This window comes from Cnephaeus nilssonii (genome assembly GCF_951640355.1).
Source record: "Cnephaeus nilssonii genome assembly, chromosome: 10".
Classification (NCBI taxonomy): Eukaryota; Metazoa; Chordata; class Mammalia; order Chiroptera; family Vespertilionidae; genus Cnephaeus; species Cnephaeus nilssonii.
In genome coordinates this window covers 45627865-45652468 of record NC_137081.1, presented here as the reverse complement: position 1 = coordinate 45652468, position 24604 = coordinate 45627865, and the positions used below count along the sequence as shown (strand labels likewise).

General features: G+C 38.8%; 1 protein-coding gene across 5 annotated transcripts in view; it reads left to right on the top strand.

Annotated features, from left to right (window-relative positions):
* The window catches only part of DYNC1I2 (dynein cytoplasmic 1 intermediate chain 2), a 56691-nt gene extending 41321 nt beyond the window's left edge, over positions 1 to 15370 (top strand). The window contains exons 11-17 of one of the 5 annotated variants that reach the window (XM_079782887.1): positions 224 to 370; positions 729 to 842; positions 1146 to 1279; positions 2826 to 2970; positions 10317 to 10457; positions 12281 to 12406; positions 13963 to 15370. In XM_079782887.1, the coding sequence (XP_079639013.1) occupies positions 224 to 370; positions 729 to 842; positions 1146 to 1279; positions 2826 to 2970; positions 10317 to 10457; positions 12281 to 12406; positions 13963 to 14073 (918 nt within the window). In that variant the 3' untranslated portion in view covers positions 14074 to 15370. Of the gene's footprint in view, positions 1 to 223; positions 371 to 728; positions 843 to 1145; positions 1280 to 2825; positions 2971 to 10316; positions 10458 to 12280; positions 12407 to 13959 lie in introns of all 5 variants that reach the window. The other 4 variants (XM_079782885.1, XM_079782889.1, XM_079782886.1 and 1 more) reach the window with 4 other exon arrangements.
* The last annotated feature ends 9234 nt before the right edge of the window (positions 15371 to 24604 follow it).

The window sequence follows — 24604 nt, the reverse complement described above, 5'->3', positions numbered from 1 at the left end:
TACTTAAACATATTTATGTAAGTAATCATTACATTAGACTTTTAAGCAAAAACTATTCAAAAATAAATTTTTATATTCTGGAACAAAGTAAAAATTTTAAATGAATTTATTTACTTGTTTTTATAACCTCTAATACCTTATAATGAAGGGGAAAATGCTTTTCTATAACTTGTCAAGCTTCTAATATTTGAACCTTAAATATAAAAATCTTACTTATTTGCAGTCAGCTGTGATGTCTGCTACATTTGCAAAATTTCATCCAAATCTGGTTGTTGGCGGTACGTATTCAGGCCAAATTGTGCTGTGGGATAACCGTAGCAATAAAAGAACTCCAGTGCAAAGAACTCCACTGTCAGCTGCCGCACACACAGTAAGTAAAGAGGTTATTTCCATTAGACGTCTGTGCTCCTTCACCATTGAATACTTAGTAGTGCCCATCAGAGTAGCCTCAGAATGTGTTTCCTTTGATGTGTGAATTCCTTATCATTTAGCAGCCAAGAACAAAGGCCTTTTTTCTGTATTTCTGGAAATTTGTTTTATTAGAAACCTATTTCTCTTCTGAGACATCCTTTTGTTAATTAACAGAATAGCGTCAAACTTCACATTAAAAATGCCCTGAAGATATGAGACGGTTTTGATATGAAAGAGAATATCTATGATTATGCAATAAAAATTGTTTCACTTTTTGGTGAAATAATTTCAGAAAACCTTAATATCTCTTTCTTCAGCATCCTGTATATTGTGTAAATGTCGTTGGAACACAAAATGCTCATAATCTGATTAGCATCTCTACTGATGGAAAAATTTGTTCATGGAGTCTGGACATGCTTTCCCATCCACAGGTAGGTTTATTTTGAAAAACTCTGAAATTTTGAGGCAAGTGTTATTTTTTAAGTCTATGTAAACCCCAGCTTATGTGTTTCATAAATGTTTTATAATGGTATTATGGTAATAGTTTATAAATCTAAACATGTGTTAAATATAGCTTCTTGTATATATATTATATTTTCAAAACTGCTTCACTTAAAGACAATTTATATAAGAAGTATAATAAAAGGATTGTTTACAAACCGATTAAAAATACAAATTTTCTTTTAAAAAAATTGAAAGTTTACAAAATAATTTCCTTAATTTTTTCTATCCAGGATAGCATGGAATTGGTTCATAAACAGTCAAAAGCAGTAGCTGTGACATCAATGTCCTTCCCTGTTGGAGATGTCAACAACTTTGTTGTTGGGAGTGAAGAAGGCTCTGTGTACACAGCATGCCGCCATGGCAGGTACATCTAAACTGGAATTTGCAATTATTTAAAATTTTTCCCTGAATAATCTCATTAAAACAAATTGCCCCTTGTTTAAGTAGAAATCTGTCCTAGAGCCATTCATTATTTGAGGTCAGGTGTATGAAATTAAAACAATTTTTTAAAAATCAAAAGTTATTTTGGATCATGATGTATTCTGGATGTTGAAGGTTGTGGTGTTGTAGTTTTGAATGTGTGCACATGCTTACAGAAGTTAGTGGTGGAAAATAACATTCAGCAATTGCAAATACATTATACACATGCCGCATGTTGACCTTTAAAGTTGTATATAAGACTTTCAGCCATTTTCTCATTTTATGTGGACTTTGAGCTTTTAGTTCAGCCCTTCCTCCTGATAATTGTAGAGTAATGTCACGTACACATTTTAAATTGACTAGTATTTCTCCTGCTGTTCAATTTGTTTTGAAATTGTCTAGCTGTACCTTATCAATGGCTTCCTTAAAAAAAAATTGAATGTCCAGTTTTCATCTCAAATGCAGATCATCTTCACTTCAAACCTTTTGATTTAAAAGTAGTCCAGATTTTCTCTCTTACATGTAGTATCCCTTTATCTCTATTCTACCACTTCAGACATTGAACTTTTGAGTTCTGTTTTCAACACCATGTTTATGGTTCAAATATGTACTTACTAGGGGCCCAGTGCACGGATTCGTGAAGCTTGAAAGGAACTGTGGGCCACGAGGCTGCGGTGGGCACAGGGGCGGGTCTCGGCCCATCCTCCACGCCCTCACCCGGCCCCTCCCACCGTGGCCTCCAGTCCCCTGTCTGCCGGCAGCCCCGCTCCTGCCGCCACTCCCATGTGCGGACGGTGTGGAGCAGTTGGGGCCAGCACCAGCAGCTGGTGTCAGTGGTGGCTGCTTCCCCTGATGGCCCCTCAGGAGCAGGGGGAGGTGGAGAAACCCTCAGGGGCGATTGAGGCTGGCAGCCGCCGCTTGCACCTGCTGACAGTGCTGAGCGATTGGGACCTGCTCTGGCACCAGCTGCGGGTGCAAGTGGGGCTGGTGCCGGGAGCAGGTGCAAGTGCCGGGTAGGACCGCGGTGCTCAGAGCAAAGAATTTTCAGTAACCACCAGAGGCTCTCCCTGATGACAGTGACTGGCACCCCGCCTTGGTCTACTTCCCCCACTCACCTGCTCCACCATCCCACCATGGCTGACACCTGCCATGTTCCGCGCTCTGCCGCCTACTGCCGATGCCTGCCATGTTCTGCACACGCCTCCTGATGGTCAGCGCACGTCATAGCAACCGGTTGTTCGGTTGTTCAGTTGCTCCGCCATTTTGTCTATTTGCATATTAGCCTTTTATTATTTATTATAAAGGATTGCTTTAGTAGTGTTATCAAATAGATAGAGTAACACTCAATTTCAGTTATTCTGATATGTTATGAGTACAGAGTTAAGTCTGTTGAAATTATGTCAAAGTCTGATAAATAAGCTGTAAAATAATGTTTTTGTAAGTGGTTATCTTACAGAGCTTTCCCTAACATTATCACTTTGATGAAACAGCAAAGCTGGAATCAGTGAGATGTTTGAGGGACATCAAGGACCAATCACTGGCATCCATTGTCATGCAGCTGTTGGAGCAGTAGACTTCTCACATCTTTTTGTCACTTCATCATTTGACTGGACAGTAAAGCTTTGGACAACTAAGGTATCTAAAAACAGATATCTGCTCATTTGCTTAGGTTTCTAACACAAGGTGGTGCTCTAGTACTAGATAGGAAAGATAGAAAGCTTTCTAATAGCTTAGCATGATTAACTGAAGATCAAACCTGATAAGAAGTTAGACAGAACGTAAGTGAGCTACTAGAGGTTGTAGTTTTCATAAAAGTGTGCTGACAAATATGGTAATCCTACACACAAACACCAGTCTTCCAACTACTTCAGGCTTTTCGAGCACAGAACTGTCTGCCCTGAACTGAGCTGGAGAAAAATCCCTGAGTATCTCGCATAGCACCTCACATAGCTATCATATAGCCCAGCACTAAAGTCATACATTTTTTTGGGTGAGTTTTTAGAGGTTTGTTCAGACTGCAGTGATTTATAGAACTGATGGAAAAATGGAGAAAAGACAGATAAAAACTAATGTACAATAAGTCCTATTTGATAAAGCTACACATAATAAATTTGAATCATTAAGAAAGTATGGTATGATCTGGCTGGGTAGGTCAGTTGGTTAGAGACTCTCCCATTACACCAAGGTTACAAGTTCAAAACCCAGTCACGACATATACACAAAGCAACCAATGAATGCATAAATAAGTGGAACAAGAAATCAATGTTTCTCTTTCTGTCTCTCACCCTTCCTCTCTCTAAAATCAATACATTCTAAAAGAAATTTTTTAAAAGAAAGTATTGTATAAAGTTATGGATGGATATGTATTTTTGTTTTCCAAAATAAATAATTTAAATAGTTTTTTTTCTGTTTTTTAATAAGTTTCAGTTATTCAAAACCCCCACTTAAGTTTTAAAGTACTTCCTGATTCTCCAGCAATTCCAGATAAATGTGACAATGCCCTACCTCACTGAAAGTCTCAAGGTAAAGTCAAGTCAGGAATGTTACTTCCTGTGGTAGGCCTTGTAATTTCATTCGACCTGTTTTAAAATTAAAGTGCCTTGACTTTGCTGTCTAGCTTTTCTGCAGTATTACATTGTTAATTGCAAAGCAGTATATTCAGAATATCAGATTCTATTTAAATTAAGTTAAATTTAAGCTACATTTTTCATGTATCTATCTGCCTTATCCTTAATATTGACCTTTTGAATAATTCATCATGAGACAAAGTTTAGAGACCTTATTTTGTTCTTCAATATTTTGAGAAAACCTAGTAGTCTTAGATGTTTTTTGCTATTACAGTTATCAAATACTGGCTTCAGAAATCTAGTTCAAGTTAACTCACTGTTCACTACAGTAGGTCCTCGGGTTATGTTGGAGATCCGTTCCTATGGCACGATGTAATATGATTTTCGCCGTAAGTAGGAACCCACCTACATAAGCACCTACGTCACTCACATGGAGCACATACACAGCAGTAATGAAAGTGAAACAGTAAAAAAAATTTAAAAGAAAGAACAATTTCTGACCTTTACTTGTGGTAAATAAATAATAAAAAACATAAAGCACCTATGTACATATGTTGAAATGGCAGAACCTTTTTTTTAATAAACTAGAGGCCCGGTGCATGAAATTTGTGCACGGGGTGGGGGCGTCCCCTCAGCCCAGCCTGCACCCTCTCCAATCTGGGATCCCTCTCACAATCTGGGACCGCTAGCTCCTAACTGCTCACCTGCCTGCCTGCCTGATCGCCCCTAACCACCTCTGCCCCCCCCCCCCCACCAGCCTGATCACCCCTAACCACCTCTGCCTGCCGGCCTGGTTGCCCCTTACTGCCCCCCCCTGCCGGCCTGGTCACCCCTAACTGCCCCCCCCCCACCGGCCTGGTCGCGCCTTACACCCCCCCCCCCCCCCCGCCCCGCTGGCCTGGTTGCCCCCAACAGCCTCCCTCGGCTGGCCTGGTCGCCCCTCACTGCCCCCCTGCCAGCCTGGTTGCCCCAACCTGGCCTAGTCGCCCTCAACTGCCCCCTTACCAGCCTGGTAATCCCCATCTCCCCCTGCTGCCAGCCTGGTCACCCCACACAGCCTGCTGTTCAGTCGTTTGGTCGTCCCTCACTAACCCCCCTGCCAGCCTGGTCGCCCCACACAGCCTGCTGTTCGGTCGTCCGTCAGGTGGTTTCGGTGTGACAGCCCCTGGCTTTTTATATATTAGGATGGGAGATGGTGACTTAACCACAAAACAACGTATGTGGAGTCATACATAACCCAAAGACTGTATTATCTTTTCTTGATGCTTTCTTTCAGCCTAATATGAAGTGAGTTAGAAGACTTCACCTCTGAAAGCTTGCCTTTTAAAATTAAGCATTTTCCAGTTTGGCATTAGCAGGTAGAAAAATAGCACTTACCTTAAATCTAATGATGGAAACATAGAAAAATGCTTAACACAATGTATAGCATGTAGTAGGCACTTAACAATGTTCATTTCCTCCTTTTCCCCTTCATGGGTATCAGACAGAGCCCGAATGCATTTAGTCAATGGTCTGTTTTCTTTCTTGGATTGTTCTTGACTTTTTCTTCTTTTAGTTAGATTTACATAGTGAAGAAGAGAAGGAAGATTCCCTCAAAGAAATGCATAATCTAGCTAGTAAAACCAGAGGAAGAGGTGGAATTGGAAAGATGAAGCCACTGCTTCTCTGTAGGCTGCAGGCAGCAGTGTAAGTGGCTAGAACTTGGCTGTGCTCTCACCTTAGTAGTCCTGTGTATAGCACAGGAGACATTACATCTCTTAGGTCTTTTGGCTAGCATCTTTTTAGTAATTGAAAAGAATTTATCTATTTGTAGATTTATTATTATCTTGAATATCTCAGGGCTTCAGTTTGCTAGCCTCTGTTAGCTTTAAATTTGAGGCATTCATCCTTACATATATTGCTAACAGGACTGGAAAATGAAGGGGTCGTCTTGCCTAAACAAGAACAGAACTTATATATGTGAAAGCAGACTAATTGATGCTTGCTTTTGTTATATTGTTGGTTGATTGGTGATTGATATCTTTTTGTGCTTGTATTTTGTTGTATTTCAACATAGAACTGTCTCTGAATAAGAATGACAGGCAGGCATATCTCTTTCTGAGCTAGGTATTGCTTTCTTTCCTGAGCTTCTTCGTATAGGACACTCATTTATTCATTCAGCTATGATATATGCCTCTTCCCTCTTCTCCACACATACATACCTCTCAAATGTTAGTGGCCAAAGAATGGGCCACTGTAGAACGGTGTTTTTATACATGCCCAAGGGCCTTCAAAAACTTTATCAGAATTACCTTTTATTCGAACTGTTCTGCACACAAACTGTTCTGTATGAAGGATGGAACAACAACAGTGTGCTGGGTAAATATTTTTTATTTGCCAATATCATGGCTCCCAGTGTCATTGCTCTGATCTTAGATTTATACTTTAAGGTGAATTGTGTTGCTGGTATTTATTTCTATCTTGTCAAACCACTTGTGCTCTTTAACATAATGGTAATGAATAACAGGCAGGTAAGGTTTTTAAATATTCTTTTTAAAAACATTGTTTCAATTCCATTTTAAGCTCTTTAAACCAGTATCTTTACATTCATGAATTTAACCTAATTTTAAAGTGTTTTTCCTCTCTATCTCTACACTCTATAAACTGGAAGAATGCACCATTAGATATCACTGTATCTTTGTGTCCTTTTTAAGATCTGCCTGTGCCCCAGTAGCAAAACAAGAGTCCTCCTTTTTTTCCCTTTCTGTAAATCCTCTAAAAAATTCCTAGAAATTTCAATTTGGCACTGCCTCATCTTTAATGTACTTCTGTAGTCGGCTTCTAAATTTATTTGGAGGATATGGTTACCCTTTCAAAATACCAAATTTGAAATATCACAACAAAAAGCACTTTTCCAGGCTTGAAAAATGGTAGGAAGAATATGTGAGAAGTAAAAGCTTCTTAAAAGTAACCTGAATATTTGTTCCATTAAATTTAACCATACTTGTTACAGGTGACTCTTAAAATGTAAAAATTATTTATTTGGGGGACAAAGTGTTTTAATGTATACGTGGTATTTTCTAGTCTCAGAGCAATATCTTTCAAACCATATTTACTATAAAGTGACAAAATTAAGATTGTTAATATGATAATTTCTTAGAATTGTTAGTTTTCAGACTTTTGTAATCCTTACACACCCTAAAATTTGTTTACAGTCTCTGATGTCTTAAATCCCCTCCTTATTTTAACAACTTGCCTATTTAACACTTAGAGAATACAAGCATTAAAATAGGATCAAAGATATTTTACTGACTCTTGAAATAGCAACTGTGCACATATTAGACAAGTTAAAATGAAAAAATGCTTTGAGATCGGGGTGTTTCGTGGGGAAGCCTACTGACCATTGGGACTTATTGGCAGCATTTACTATAGTAACTTGCTGCTGACCAGTGTCCAGCCTGTCTTTCACGTATTTAGAAACTCAATTTTGTCCATCTTCTAGAGTTGATTAGCTAGGGAGTGCTGACTGGAACTAAGACACTGATGCATTGGAGAAGGTCAATTTATTAATTTACAATGAGAAATAACTGTCAAAAGGCCCCGATACTCATGCTGGCCTGACCAGCTCATTGTTTCCCTGTAGATAATCCACAGGGGAAGCCAAATTATAATCAGAAGATTGCTTAGTGAGCAAGCAGTTGGAACAAAGGAAGTTTTCTAATTTGAATGTTAATGGCATCAAGCAATGATAACATGATTCATTCATCTTCCCATAGAATAGTCTTGCCCTGGGTGGTAATTCTCACAGTCCATTGACTGAGACTCTCTTCTAGATAGACAGTGCTTCTATTGGATACTGTCTGTATTTTGTTGTATTGTTTTTAATAGACACAAGTCTTCTCAAAAAGGTCATGTCGTCAGGGTAAGGAAGGTATTTCTGACCTGGGTATCGTTTCTTTTTGTTTGTTTGTTTGTTTGATTTGTTTTGTTAATCCTCACCTGAGGATATTTTCCCATTGATTTTTAGGGAGAGTGGAAGAGAGAGGGAAGGGCAGAGAGAGACACTGATGTAAGAGAAACACATTGGTTGCCTCCTGCACGTGCCCTGACCAGGGCCCAGGTCAGGGGGAAGCCTGCAACCAAGGTACATGCCCTTGACCGGAATCAAACTCGGGACCCTTTGGTCCACAGGCCTACACTCTATCCACTGAGTTAAACCGTCTAAGGTGGTATCATTTCTTTTTAAAGAGATCTGTTTATTTCTGTTCTGATCCAAGTGAAAATGTATTTCCCAGTTCTTTTGAGAGCACCTCACTGTTATGTTCATGTATTTACTATAGGGACTCTTTTAGTTATTAATCTGGATTTACCCAGTTACCCCAGAAAAATACAGAATTACTCTAATTTTCCCTAGGGATGCTGGAACAAATAACGACAAACTAGGTGGCTTTAAAAGAACAGAAATTTATTCTCTCACAGTTCTGTAGGCTTGAAGTCCAAAATCAAGGTGTTGACAAGGTTGGTTACTTTGGGAGGCACTGAGTGAGAATCTCTTCCTAGCTTCTGGTTGCCAGCAAGCTATGTTTTCATTTCTCTTAGGTATGAACCTAGGAGAAGAATTGTTGGGTCATATGTCACTCTACTTAGCATTTCCAGGAACTGCTAAACTGTTTTTCAAAGCAGCTACACCAATTTACATTCCCACCAGCAATTCTGAGAGTTCTAATTTCTCACATCCTCACCACTAACACTTGTTATTGTCTGTCCTATATAGCCATCTTAGTGGTATGAAATGATATCTTATTTTGATTTAATTTGCATTCCCCGATGGATAATGATGTTGAGCATATTTTCAAGTGCTTGGTTGCTATTTGTAGATCTTCTTTGGAGAAATCTAGTTAAATCCTTTGCCCAATTTTTAATTGGGCCATTTGCCTTTTGTTAATGAGTTGTAAGAGTTCTAATAACTTATCAGATATATGATTTTCAAATACTTTCTCCCATTGTATAAATTACCTTTTCACTTGCTTGAGGGTATTGTTTGAAGCACAAGATTATTTAGTTTTGATGTAGCCCACTTTATCCACTTTTTCTTTTGTCGCTTGTGCTTTTCGCTTTTTATCTAAGAAACTATTGCAGAATCCAAGGTCACAATGATTTACTCCTGTGCTTTTTCTTAAGAGATTTATAGTTTTACCTCTTATATTTAGATTTATGGTACATTTTAAGTTAATTTCTGCGTGAGGAAGGAGGCAGTCCAACTTCATTGTTTTGCATGTGTATATTCAGTTGTCCCAGTATCATCTGTTGAAAAAACTGTTCTTTTCCCATTTAATTGTTATGACACCCTTATTGAAGATCTGTCCTGATAACTTTGTATGGGATTTGACTAAGATACCTTTTTGTTGCTTATTGTCTACTAGTGAAATGAGTTTTCTCTTTTAAGAGGGAGGGGATGGGAAAAGATAGCTTTTCTAGTCGTATTGCCTAGGTGAAAGTTCTCCTGTGTTTCTTGCAAAGCAGCTATATATCTTTATCTGCCTATCTCTCTGAGATATGCCTTTTTATATATATTTAGCTATTTCTCTCTTGATCTGAGATATGCCTTCTATATATTTCTTTACCTATCTATGTAAGATATGCCTTTTCTGTTCCTCTTCACCTGTATCTGAACCTTCTCTTTCCTTTGCCCCTACTGTGCTGTATTCCACAGCTTGGATACTGCTCCCAGAAGTTTCTCTTTGGTGAAACTTGGTCTTTAAAGAACTCTTTGGTTTGTTAGTTTGAGAGTTTATAGGGCTCAGACTGTACCATTAGACCTTACTTATATCACATGGAGTCTGCGTGCATTTATTTATAAATGAAATTGTGTCAAAATCCCTCACAGTTTCTACTGCTATTCTCAGACCCCCATGCTGGCCACTGAGCATCTGCTATTGACTGTGAGGCTCTGTTCTCTGGCCAGCAGAAGCCCACGTGCCTTCCCACATGCCCTGCCTCACAGATGCTCATACTGTGCAGGTCTTGTACTTGTCAGAGGTTTGTTTTTACCTGCTTACATTTGGAGCTTTGTCTCCTGATCTTGTTGTAGATGTCTGTGAATCTTTGATTTTGCTATACTTTATCTGGGTTTATGGAGAGATTTAGAGGAGATTAAAAAAATACAGTGCCATTGCTATCCTCTTCCTAGAATCCTCTCATTGACAAATGTTTTTAAAGTACCTTCTTTTCCTTTTTTTAAACAGTATGGTTAACTATAAGTTAAAAAAAAAGAAAATGCAGTCCAATAGTTGATTCTTAGTTCCATTAACTCCAGATAATTCTATAGTGAAACAAATTATGGGAACTTTTTCTAGGCTGAGTTAAATATCATGTTATACCTGTTGAATGTATGTCATATTTTGACTGCACTAAGAATCAACTTTTCCCTTTCAGAATAACAAGCCTTTATACTCATTCGAAGATAATTCAGACTATGTTTATGATGTTATGTGGTCACCTACCCACCCAGCCCTGTTTGCATGTGTGGATGGCATGGGGAGGCTGGATTTGTGGAATCTCAATAATGACACAGAGGTAAGTGGGAAAATAACAAAAATTACATGGAAAAATAGAAAATTGGAGAGTTACTGAATAATTTGTGAAATTCTTTCTATCCCAAGGAATGTAAAAGGGCTCTGTGAGTGTAGCATCATCACAAAGAAACCAAATAAGCTTTGTATCCTAATGATAAACAGCATGCTGTGCAGAACTGAAGGGAGAAACACTGTTGTGAAGAGCACAGGGGCATTTCCTTATACTTCTGAAAAGCACTGTGGTGCCTCTCATGTCCTGGCAAAGTCTCATTCGTAAGGCAGAGGGAATATTTTTCATTCATAGGCTAGAAAGCAGAGAGTTTCAGACTCTTAAAGTATGTTAACCTTAATCCTAACTTTCTAGATTCTCTCTTAGCCTTGATAGAGTTGTATATCATCCATAAACATTAGTCTTAGCCTGACTTATTTGAATGAAGGAAAAATATCTTGATGACTTGTTCCATGAAAGAGTGAAAACATTGTTACTGTTACTATAAAATGAATACAAAAACCATCAAATTTCCTAATTGCTATACTAAAATCACTTGTTGGAGTGAAATTTCACTGCAACTATTATTTGTTGTTAGCCATGTGTATTTTTAACAGCTTAGAAAGGCTTAATGATATTCTTAGAATTCTTTATTGGTTTGTGGTGGTAAGAAGTAATGCTAGCAGCTCTATCAGTAACAGGTAAGGAGAAAGTCTTTTGATTGCTTCCCCACATCCCACTCATTCGCACATCTCTTTATATTTCTAGTGGTATCTATCTAATCCCTTGAAGTAAAATACTTGGGTTATACAGGGCAAGGAAGGTGATATATTGGACAGATAAAAATGTAACACTATGCTAACTGCTAGTTTAGTACTTTGAGGAAGAACATTTAAATACTGCTAGGAAATGATATTAAGCCCTACCTGGATGATTGGACTTGATTATTCATTGCTGGTTACTAGAATGGTGCCAATTTTATTTTCTTAATTTGGGTTTTGGTGTTAGAGATTTGTGGTTACAATTAAATTTGATCTCTCCTATAATCTAATTGAAAGAATATATCTTAATTATAATTTTTCTCTGTAACAGCATGCTAGGGGTTAAATTTATAATTTGGGGATGACTGGTAGCAATTAGAAGGGTTATTTTTAGTCATATTTCAAATTTTTTAAAAATTGTATTGTGCTCTGGTCTGAGTCAAACATTGAATGTTTGCTCTCCATGTGGCAAGTAAATCTCTTTCTTCAGCATATGAGAGATATAGTCAGATTGCAAGGGGCTGGTGCCATTGTGTTGGTGCATCATTCTCCCTGCTCCAGACAGTTCATGGAACCAGGGGCTTTAGAAAAACTCATACTGTACCTTCAGTATGAACTGTTTCCAAGAACTGTGGGTCAAATCACAAGTTTCAGCTGACAGAGATGCAAGCTACAAAAGTAAAATTGAACCATAATCTGTTTATGAGGGCTTTTGAAATGTTTCTTTAAAATGGGGTTTTGGCCATCTGTTGTCAAACAGCTTGACTTCTTAAGGAAGTTAAAACAACAAAGAATGCTTTATTAAAGAGAAGACCTTTTCAGCATGATGTATCCAGTCATGGGAGAATTTCTTCTATAAAGACTTAAGTTATTTTCCCAAACCATTTTCAAGGATTGACTATAATGTCATTCATAATGTATCACTGAACAGCAAGAAAGTTGGGAAAATTCTTTATTTTCATCTTTGTCTTTAAAAATGTAGCCAGATTGGAAGAAAGAAGAATTACTATTTTACATGTTTATAGAAATCTTGATGAAACTTTTAACACTGCACTATATTTTAAATGACTTTAGGTGCCAACTGCCAGTATTTCTGTGGAGGGTAATCCTGCTCTTAATCGTGTAAGATGGACCCATTCTGGAAGAGAGATTGCCGTGGGTGATTCTGAAGGACAGATTGTTATATATGATGTGGGAGAGGTATGGGGCTCACTGCCTATAATTTTGACACATCTATTTAGCTTTCACAATATAGTTGTAACTCTATCTTCGTGGTTAAAACTAGTCTTTGTGGTTCATGAATTGTATAAACTATATGGTGTAAAGATAGTACTTACTTTCCACCATAGGAAGGACTCTTGAGATTAACTTTCTTTCTAAACTGGATGTCCTGTATCCCCATGCAACAGATTTTGAGGGTAATATCATATGTTGAAAGTACCTTGCTTCTTGAAGCATGCATTGCTGGAAGCTAGAAATTCTTTAGGCCTAATAAGAAATTTGGAGTTATAGTTGGACTTTCAAGCTTCACAGAATTGATATTGAGATAAGATTTTATTTTTCTGTACTCATATATTTGTTTGGACCAGGTAGTAAAAATCAAAGTAATTTTTTTTTAGAGTTTTCTAATGACATTGTGAAAAGTGAATCTTGGCTCTCGAGCCTTGTTGCAGAATCTTTATTATTGAATCCAACAGGATGAGTTGCAGTTCTCTCATTGGTGCTAGGTTGGCTGTACACAATGCCCAGGAGTGATTTCCTTTTTTTTCAGTCCTGACTAGTGCCTTAGTCACTCCTTCTTTACTATGCCTTATGGCTCCCATCCTCTTGGACACCCCAAGGCTTCTAGCAATTGGATCTGAAAAGTAGATTGAATCATTTAGAACGGCCAATTGAACTATTTGCACATGGAATTATTCTGTATCAGCACTGTCCAATATGGTAGCCACTAGCCATATATGACTGTTGAACACTTAAAATGTGATTAGGACAATTGAAGAACTAAATTTTAGATTTTATTTAATTTTAAGTACATTAAATGTAAGTAGTCAGATATGGCCGGTAGGTACCATATTGGATTGGATATCACTGTCCAACCTAATCTAATTTTATAAGCAGGCACATCCATTTGCTACAACGAATGGTTTGTGTCTAATATGGCAATGTCACATTCCTCTAGTATTATAATAACAGTTATCAAACATTTTGGTCATTGAACTGCTTCAGTGAGAAGAAAGCATCAGAAGCCTCTTTTCCCATTTTGCTCTTGGTACATCACTAAGTGGGAACAAGTAGCGTACCTTCTGACACAGGGATTAAGATATCAAGAAAGGTTATCTTGTGCTCCAAACAAACAAAAAAAATACTTATAAGACACCAGTTCTTTTAAACCATGCTTCAAAAACTAGTTCATACTGGGAGTAAAGTATGAAGTAAAGAAGTAAAACTTTAAGATTTCCCTCCCCAGCAGTAAAAGTCATGAGCTAGTGTGTATAGGAGTTATAGTGACAGGGCATCGTTGTTATTTTCTCTCGCACTGATGGTGATAATAGCAAAATCATTTCTGAGGCTGTTAGGACACATTTCACAAGCACTGTCTTTTGTTTCAGAATGTGTAAATCATTGTTATAGAAAGGCCATTCAGGTCAACTATTATTTTTTAATGGAAAAGTTATTTGAAAACAAATTGAATAATAGTGAGTAAACTGATCTTTTATTTCAATATGCATAAAACATTGTCTTTCTTTTAACAGCAGATTGCTGTCCCCCGAAATGATGAATGGGCACGGTTTGGCCGAACACTGGCAGAAATTAATGCAAACCGGGCTGATGCGGAAGAGGAAGCTGCTACCCGAATACCTGCTTAGCCCCTAAAAAGAGGATAAGTAGCCTCAGTGGGTTTGGAGAAGACTCTAAGTAGATCCTAAGACTATTTGCATGCTTCTGTCTAAATGATCATTAAAAGGAGATTTCTTGGATTAAACCATGAATTTAATGCAGCTAGCAAATCTTACAATGTCCCTTTTTATATAATATGCATCTTGTTTTGGATATGTGTCATTTTTAATATAGCTGACTAGCTTTACTGAATACAGCCTTTTTAAATTCTTATACACCAGGTGTATATTTGGTATTAGTTATTCTTTTGAGTTCTTTTCAACTTATAACACTATGTACATTTATTTCTAAAGCACAGATTAAATAAGTTCATATTTTTAAATAATCATAATGCCCTGTTACACTGATAATGTTCTCACTAACCATAATATATAGAAACATTTATCTTAGCCATAGCATGCATTCATCTATCAAGTTACATTCTGATATTCTTTTTCTTCTTTATAATTCATGTGATAGTTATATATAAATAAAAACAAATATGGTTTAACTTTTCAAATTTTCATTTTGATTTACTCCCACAATTAATTTTTCCTTTTCTTTTATAAAGTGTGGGGTGTTTCTTTTTCATATCTTTAAGTTCCCTGTTGTAAGAAGCCACTTCAAATGTAAGGCTTTTTGCCTTAACTATACCATACAGTGTACTGTAGATCTCCCAATTCATTATGAACTGATTTATATATATAAAAGGCTAATATGCTAAGTGTCTGACTGGTCGCTATGATGCGCACTGACCACCAGGGGGCAGACGCTCAACGCAGGAGCTGACGGACGCACACAGAGAAATGACACTGAGGAATTGGCACCTACAAAGCAACACTCGGCTTCCCTCAAGTGGGACACAGGCCCCACCACCATCCCAGAGCGACAGCCCACCAAATTGCAGCCGATGCTGTCGAGACCCCATGGCGCAAAATGTGGCCCACAGCCCAGCCCAGAAACGGTCGCTGTGGGCGCCGGGTAATGACATCACGTAGCAACACCCGGCTTCCTCTCCCTAAAGATGACTAGCCTTCTTGCAGTTTCTTTAGCCCAGGAACACGACTTGCTTTATAGCCAGATGTTCACTTTAACCAAATGTCTGTGAAGCGTTTTCCTGTGCCTCATCTCATTTGAACCTTACAGAAGTCCTGGAGTAGGTAGATAGGAGACACAGTGGAATCCTGCTTTCATTAGCCAGAAAATGGAGATTTAGAAAGTTTAGAAACTGACCCAATTGAAAAGAAGTAAGAAATGGTGGACCTTGAAAATGACTTCAGGTTTTCTCACAGCGCAGAATATAGGCAAACTGCTGCAGTTAAATATTTTACCCTTTGTTCTCCCTGCATGATCTACAATAATAATCTGCTTCGTGTTGATATTTACTGCTGTGTTGCTAATAATTACCTGAAAAAGAAGTTGGGGTGCTTCACTGGGCTGGAAAAAGTTTAGCTACATCAGAAAGCAGGTCTAATTAAGCAAGTTTATTCTATATGTATAAAAGGTTAAGTTGACTCGTGCATGCGCAATACATATAAAGCTCTCACTGGTGCCAATCGCACGTGTGTGTTTCAGTCTGTCATTGTCGATCGTGAATTTGATTGACACTTCTATTATAGAGAAAAGGCAAATAGCGATATTAAAATATTTCTTCTAATTAACTTCCTTTCAATGTACACGAATCCATGTACCAGGACACTAGTGTTGAGATAATGTCAGTGAAAAAAATTTCTCCAACATTGTTTGCTTTACTCCTTATTTTCTTTCCATTTAAAATATATTTAGTTCAGAAAATAAACAGAAATCTCCCTATTATTTTCACTGATTGAGTTCCCTGAAACTAAAACCTCCTTTGAGAGAAATTGATTTTGTGGTTACAGTAGCCATGAAGAAAAGGTGCTCCAATGAAGTTGGTCATTGAATCAACTGTACATCTTGAGGTCTGTCACCACAACCTTGTCTACAAGTCTGAAAGGTGAGTGGCAAAGATCTAAGAATTGGTGTTGAAATCAACCTATTTTAGGACTGGCAGAAAGGATTATGATTAGATCTTGATTTTATCCATTTTAAATTGTCCATTTCCTTAATCTTAACTTTTTTTTCTTTTTTTTCTTGTTTAAAGTATTACATATAGTAGTACATATATCTCCTTTTTTTTCTCCATTGACCTTCCCCCAGCCTCCACTACCCCCTGTCGCATGCCCTCATCCCACCCCCGCAGTGTCTTGTGTCGATTGGTTGTGCTTATTTGCATGCATACAAGTCCTTTGGTTGATCTCTTCCCCACCCCACCCCAAAACTCCCCAGCCTTCCCGCTATAATTTGACAATCTGTTCGGTGCTTTACTGCCTCGGTATCTATCTTTTCGTTCATCAGGTTATAATATTCTTTATTTTCCATAAATGAGTGAGATCATGTGGTATTTTTCTTTCATTGCCTGGCTTATTTCACTTAACATAATGCTCTCCAGTTCCATCCATGCTGCTGCAAATGGTAAGAATTCCTTCTTTTTTGTAGCAGCGTAGTATTCCGTTGTGTAGATGTACCATAGTTTTCTAATCCACTCATCTGCTGATGGGCATTTAGGCTGTTTCCAAATCTTAGCTATTGTAAATTGTGCTGCTATGAACATAGGGGTGCACATATCCTTTCTGATTGGTGTTTCTGTTTTCTTGGGATACATTCCTAGAAGTGGGATTACTGGGTCAAATGGGAGTTCCATTTTTAGTTTTCTGAGGAAACTCCATACTGTTCTCCACAGTAGCTGCACCAGTCTGCATTTCCACGAGCAGTGCACGAGGGTTCCTTTTTCTCCCCATCCTCGCCAGCACTTGTCGTTTGTTGATTTGTTGATGATTGCCATTCTGACAGGTGTGAGATGGTACGCATTGTCGTTTTGATTTGCATCTCTCGGATAATTAGTGACTTTGAGCATGTTTTCATATGTCTCTTGGCCATCCTGTCTTCTTTCGAAAAGATTCTATTTAGGTCCGTTGCCCATTTTTTTATTGGATCGTTTATCTTCCTTTTATTAAGTTGTATAAGTTCCCTGTAGATGTTGGAGATTAAATCTTTATCAGTGATAACATTTGCAAATATGTTCTCCCATACAGTGGGCTTTCTTGTTGTTTTGTTGATGGTTTCTTTTGATTTGCAAAAGCTTTTTATTTTAATGTAGACCCATTTGTTTATTTTCTCTTTAGTTTCCATTGCCCTAAAAGCGGTATTGGTGAAGAAATTGCTTTGGCATATGTCTGAGATTTCTCTGCCTGTGGATTCCTCTAGTATTTTTATGGTTTCCCGTCTTATGTTTAAGTCCTTTATCCATTTTAAGTTTATTTTTGTGTATGGTGTAAGTTGGTGATATAGTTTCATTTTTTTGCATATATCTGTCCAATTTTTCCAACACCATTTATTGAAGAGACTCTCGACTCCATTGTATGTTCATGCCTCCTTTGTCAAATATTAATTGAGCATAGTGGTTTGGGTCGATATCTGGGTTCTCTATTCTATTCCATTGGTCTATATGTCTGTTCTTGTGCCAGTACCAGGCTGTTTTGAGAACAGTGGCTTTGTAATACAGCTTGAAATCTGGTATTGAGATTCCACCTACTTTGTTCTTCTTTCTCAGGATTGCTGTGGCTATTCGGGGTCTTTTTTTATAACAGATGAATTTTTGGAGAGTTCTTTCTAGGTCTATGAAATATGCCGTTGGTATTTTAATGGGGAATGCATTGAATCTATAAATTGCTTTGGGTAGTATGGACATTTTAATTATGTTGATTCTACCAATCCATAAACATGGTATGTTCTTCCATCTGTTTACTTCTTCCTCTATCTCTTTTTTCAATGTCCTGTAGTTTTCCACGTATAGGTCTTTTACCTCCTTAGTTAAGTTTATTCCTAGGTATCTTAATTTTTTGGTGCGATGGTAAATGGGATTGCTTTTTTAGTCTCTCTCTCTGTAAGTTCACTATTGGTGTATAGAAATGCCATAGATTTCTTGGCGTTAATTTTGTATCCTGCTACATTCCCGAATTTATTAAGTCTAATAGTTTTTTGATGGAGTCTTTCGGGTATTTTATGTACAATAATCATGTCATCTGTAAATAAGGACAGCTTTACTGCTTCTTTTCCAATTTGGATGCCTTTTATTTCTTCATGTTGTCTAATTGCAATGGCTAATACTCCCAATACTATGTCGAACAGGAGTAGTGAGAGTGGGCATCCCTGTCTTGTTCCTGTTCTTAGGGGAAATGGTTTTAGTTTTTGCCCATTGAGTATGATGTTGGCTGTGGGTTTATCATATATGGCTTTTATTATGTTGAGGTATGATCCTTCTATTCCCACCTTGCTGAGAGTTTTTATCAAGAAAGGGTGTTGGATTTTGTCAAATGCTTTTTCTGCATCAATTGATATGACTGTGTGATTTTTATCTCTCAATTTCTTTATGTGATGAATCACGTTTATTGATTTGCGGATATTGTACCATCCTTGCATCCCTGGGATAAATCCTACTTGGTCATGGTGTATGATCTTTCTGATATACTGCTGGATCCGATTTGCTAGAATTTTGTTGAGGATTTTGGCATCCGAGCCAGTTGCTCCGGGAGGGAACCCAGCAGCAGTGGGGGCTGCCCGGTGAGGGGAGCCCCGTCCAGCAGTCCCCCACAGTCTCCTGGAGTATAGCTGTCCCTCAACTATACACTCCCCGTGCGACCACACACTCTCCCTTTGTTTTCTCACTCACACACTATCTTGCAGTCTCCCTTCCCGTCGTCAGCCATCTTCTTTCTCCCTAATCTTGACTTTTCTTTTAAAGTTTAACTGTCATTTGTTCAACAGAAGATGAAATAGGAAGAAAGAATAGCAATCAGACTGAACATTTTTGTTTGATAATAATTCTAACAGCTCTGTTAGGAGATAAATTTCCAAATGATAAAACTTGTAAACTATGAGTATTGTATAATGTAAGGAAGTAATTGACCAAGAATATTAAACCCAATTCTGATTCTAACTCTGGCACTCACAAGAAGTGTGATTTTAGCCAAGTCTTTCCATGTCTGTGCCTCATTCTTTTTATCTAGGAATTAAGTTTGGATTAGATGCTTTCTAAATTGCCTTACAGCTCTAAAATTATATACATATATGGCTAATAAGCAAAGTGTCCCCTTGGGAGTTTGCCCCGGAGACTGGGAGTTCGATCGCTTGCTTGCTATGATGTGCACTGACCCCCAGGGGGCAGCATGGAACGAATGAAGGTCCCCGCTGGCAGCTGAAGCCAGAGAAGGGAGGCCCCAGCCAGCAGCCAGAAGGCCCCGATTGGCCCTGATCACCAGCCAGGCTTAGGGACCCTAGCCGTGCATGAATTTCATGCACCGGGCCTCTAGTTATAATTACTTCAGGTAATTCTCCATTTTTTATATATCCAGTTTTTATCAGTTGACACCCCATAATTGCCTATTATATACCAAAGATAAGTTTTTGGAATCCGCAAGCAAACATCTCAAAGTGGAAGAGGTTACAATTTGTCAGTTACATGAGATTTCAGCAGGTTAATACAGTCTTTGTGTAGGAAAATTCATATAATCACTGTAATAGCTATATTTTTGCCCTCAGTTTCTGAAAGTGAGTAGAAAAGGGAAAAACGTAATTATGTCTAAGGTTAGAAATCAGGAGATGTGACAAATAAGATGCACATTGGACTCAAGTTGGTGTTCAGCTGTGAAAGAATAAAATTGGTAACTATTTGTCCAGCCAGCATGACTTAGTGGTTTAGTGTCAACCTATTAACCAGGAGGTCACAGTTCAATTCCTAGTCAGGGTACATGTCCAGGTAGTGGGCTCGATCCCCAGTGTAGGGTGTGCAGAAGGCAGCCAATCAATGATTCTCTCTCATCATTGATGTTTCTATCTCTCCCACTCCCTTCCTTTCTGAAATGAATAAAAGCATATATATATATATTTTTTAAAATATATATTTTATTGATTTTTTTACAGAGAGAAAGGGAGAGGGATAGAGAGTTAGAAACATTGATAAGAGAGAAACATCAATCAGCTGCCTCCTGCACACCTCCTGCTGGGGATGTGCCTGCAACCAAGGTACATGTCCTTGACTGGAATCGAACCTGGGACCTTTCTTTCTTTCTTTTTTTTTTTTTTTTGAACCTGGGACCTTTCAGTCCGCAGGCTGACGCTCTATCCGCTGAGCCAAACCAGTCAGGGCAATAAAAGCATATTTCAAAGAAAAGAAAATGGTAAGTATTTGCAAAGTATTTATCACAAAAGAGTTTTTGCTTTTGGGGAATAACTTCTCATTCCCTCCCAAAAGTCCAATGTGGACCTTTGCCCATTTAACTTAAATCCACATTTTTAAGAACACGTGAATTTAATGTGAGGAATTGCTTTTTAAGGTTGACTATATAATAGCGAAGTAGAAAGCCCTGAGACTGACAATATTCTTAATCTTCTGACAGATTAAGCTGACTAGAAGAGTGTAGCACCGCTCTTTTACACTTTTTAAAATGAAAATCTTTAATTTTGAAGAATATTCAGTTATGGAAATGTACCTTATTTTTTACGTTATACTTTATTGTTTGGTTATTCTCTTTTGAATGAGAAAACAATTTTTGGTTACCCTTGTTTGTGTTGAGGAAGAATACTCAGTTTTGTAGACAATAATTAACTTTCAGTGAATCGCAGAAACAATCAATTTTTGGAATTTAAACAAAACAAAAACAACACCAAAAATGTATTGGTGGAAGCTATCTTCCTTTTTATAAATCCAGTTCCTTACAAAGTTTAGAAAATCTATATATAATTTCTTGTTGCAGTAATGCTGAGGTACTGCATCTTGAAAAAATGGATGGCTTAAAATTTAGGGGAAACTAAAAGAAAGTAGTGTTTAGGGATGACCCTAATCCTACCTAATAATCCTACCTAATAATAGACAAATATGCAAATTGACCATACCTCCGACACACCCATAAGCCACGCCCACCATCCAATCAGAGCGAGCATGCAAATTAACCCAAACCAAGATGGCTACAGCCACAGAGAGCAAGATTTCCTAGGTAACAGAGGAAGCCAAGCTTTCCGCCTGCCCTTGCCAGGCCTAAGCCTCCACTCAAGCTACAAAGTTTCAATTATAGAAGGTAAACAAACTCAAATAAATGGCGTTAGAATGGAGCTTGAGAGAGCAGGCCAGGGTTGCCGCCAGCAACAGGGGAAGCAAAGCTTTTCCACACCCTGGCCGGGCCCACCCACTTAAGGCAACAAAGTTTCAATTATAACCCCAACAGAAATGGCTGCCGGCCTCGGAGGGAGCCCCAGGCTTGGCTCCGCTCCAGGCTACAAAGTTTTAATTGTAGAAGGAAAATAAATTCCAGATACCAGGGCCTCTGCTTGGGTTGCCAGGGGGCGTGGCCGGCCTGCAAACCACCACAGGCCCCTCGCTCAGGCCGCCCCACACCCCAAGGGAACCCCACCCTGATCCGGGACACCCTTCAGGGCAAACCAGCTGGCCCCCACCCCTGTACCAGGCCTCTATCCTATCTAATAAAAGAGTAATATGCAGATTGCTCATCACTGCAACACACAATATAGCTGCCCCCATGTGGGCACAGGATGGCCACCACAAGATGGCCAGCAGGAGAGGGCAGTTGGGAGGCACCTGGCCTGCAAGGGAGGGCAGTTGAGAAGGACCAGGCCTGCAAGGAAGGGCAGTTGGAGAGGGCAGTTAGGGGTGACCAGGCCTGCAGAGGAGGGAAGTTGGGGGCAAACAGGCTGGCAGCAGAGTGGTTAGGGGGTGATCAGGCTGGCAGGCAGAAGCGGTTAGGGGCAATCAGGAAGGCAGGCAGGCAGGCAAGCAGTTGGGAGCCAGCAGTCCTGGATTGTGAGAGGGATGTCCGACTGCCCGTTTAGGCCCGATCCGGGATCGGGCCTAAACAGGCAGTCGGACATCCCTTGAGGGGTCCCATATTGGAGAGGGTACAGGCTGGACTGAGGGACAACCCCCCTCCGTGCACGAATTTTGTGCACCGGGCCTCTAGTCTTTTAATATTGTAAGAATGTTGATTCATTCTATTTAGTCCTGATAGACTGTAGCCGCTACCACTTTGAAGCATATGGAAAGGAAGGGCTTGAATGAATGAAAATATGGTGTGAAGCATATGATTTTTCATTTCCATTCTGTTGGGCAGTGCATTTTATTTATTTGTTAATCCTCACCCAAGGCTATTTTTCCATTGATTTTTAGAGAGAGTAGGAGGGGGAGAGACAGAGAGAAATATCAATGTGAGAGAGACACATCGATTGGTTGCCTCCTACACACGTCCTGACAGGCCGGGGATCGAGCCTGCAATCAAGGTACATGCCCTGGACCAGAATCGAACCTGGGACCTTCAGTCCGCAGGCTGACGCTCTATTCACTGAGCCAAACTGGCCAGGGCTGGACAGTGCATTTTTAAATGTATTTTCCCTGTATTTTAACATTGTCATGAAATTTTCTAAATAAAAAAAGCCATACAATTAGGTGTATATTAGAGAGAATGGAGCTTTAATTGCAGCTTCAGCTGCTCAATGACTGTGAGAACAGACTTAAAACATGACATAGCATCCAAGGTGATGGTGTCATGCCTGAATCTTGGGCAGAAGTCTAGGGTAAAAAGCCTCGTTTGATGATTTAGTGATGGGATTCCCATTGAGATTTTTTTCCCAAGCTACATAGTGGCAGGAATGGAATTTGCTTTTTTGCTATCATCTTGCTAATTGCTAGGCAACTAGGGACCTTACCAGTTTGGGGAAAATACCTAGAAATAAATCACTTTTAACTCATTTAAAAAATGCTGAAAAATTATTTACTTACAGATCTGGTTTATAGATTATGGGGGCTTCTAGTGCTACTGGAGAAAGTTGCCCAAAGGCAAGAAGGACAGAACGCCCATGTTCATTATTTCTTTTGCAGTAGAGGATTATAAATAAGAACATTTCTTCGATCTTACTGCCCCCAAAAGGTAGTAATTTGCGTGTGCCTAGTTTGTTGTATTTTTATTTGCTCATACTCAGTGTATTATATTTTTAAAGTCCTTCTCATATATAAGAAATACATTTTAGAAAAAGATCCCGCAATCCTACCCAGCCCAACGGGAAAACTTTGGATATTCATCATATACTTGTAATACTTTCCTCAGTAGGCTCATGCTCTCGGACCTTTGGTTGGACTTAAGGTTTCCTGATTCTCTTTCCACTGGCCACAATTTCCTGTTCACAATTCCCCAACTTCTTAAAGTTCGAATGGATTTCAGGTATTTAAGTTTTCAGTATGTAGCTTCTAGACACTGATAGTTTCAACATAGCCAATCAGCAATCTTTTACAAACTTTTCGAAAATTACAGCATTTTGTGTTGTTAGTTTCATAGCAGGAATCTCCGTTTTGGCTTCTTAATATTCCATTACCAGCTCCAGCCAGAGGATGGAACAGCTTGCACTCAGGTAAGCTTTCAGAAAGGCCTGCTTCACTTGGTGAGGTCATTTATGCAGGCCTCTGGTAATGTATTATCCTGCTTCTCTTGTACTTGATTTGGTCAGAAAGCTGTGGGGCATGATTGTGTAGGGGTAGAACACACCTACATGTTGCTGAACATGCAGAGCCCCGACTCTGTGATTCCTGAAACGATATACCGCCGGTAAGGCTCTGATGGCAAGTAATTTTATCTTTTGTGAATTTTTGTACTAAATTTTCTCTTAAAACTTCTTTTCTGAACAAAGTAATGGAAATGTTTTGGAACAAATTTGTTATACTAAGGGCAGCCTGGTATATGAAAGAAAGAACACTGGGTTTAAAAGTTCTATTTTCCTAATACCCTCATTACCAGTAATGTCACTTGGACATGGATTAGTATTTTCATCGAAGTGAGGAAAACATTTGCTTTCTGTGAAGATTACATGAGATATTGTAATTATACAATGCCACACAAATAAGGGTTTTTATTTCTTTATTACATTTTTAAATACTAGAATGGAGACTTTTGTGTAGCCATCTGTGCAACATAACAAGATCTCATCTAAGGATTAAGTGGCTTGGTATTTAAGAAAATTTTTAATTCTAAGAAATCACATCACAATTTGAACCCTCAGATATTTTGGGGTAGCAGTAAACTGACAGGACATTTTTGTTGTTGATAAACCTCACCAAGGATATTTTTTCCATTGATTTTTAGAGTAGAAGGGAGGGAGAGAGCAGAGAGAGAGAAGTATCAGTGTGAGAGAGACATCAGTTGGTTGCCTCCTGAACGCACCTCAAAGGAACAATTATGGAATCTTGAGCCTACATGCGTAAGTTTTGTGCCCCTGCCAATAACCACATCTTGGCCACCTTTAGATTTAGGGGAGCATCTTGGGGAAAATGGACCTGGTTGAAGGAGGCTTTGAAGGCCCTGGAAGCTGAGCTGTTTAGGCAGGAAATTTGAGTCCAGGTACCTTGAATATGATCTAGAATGGAACAGAATGGTCTCCAGGTGG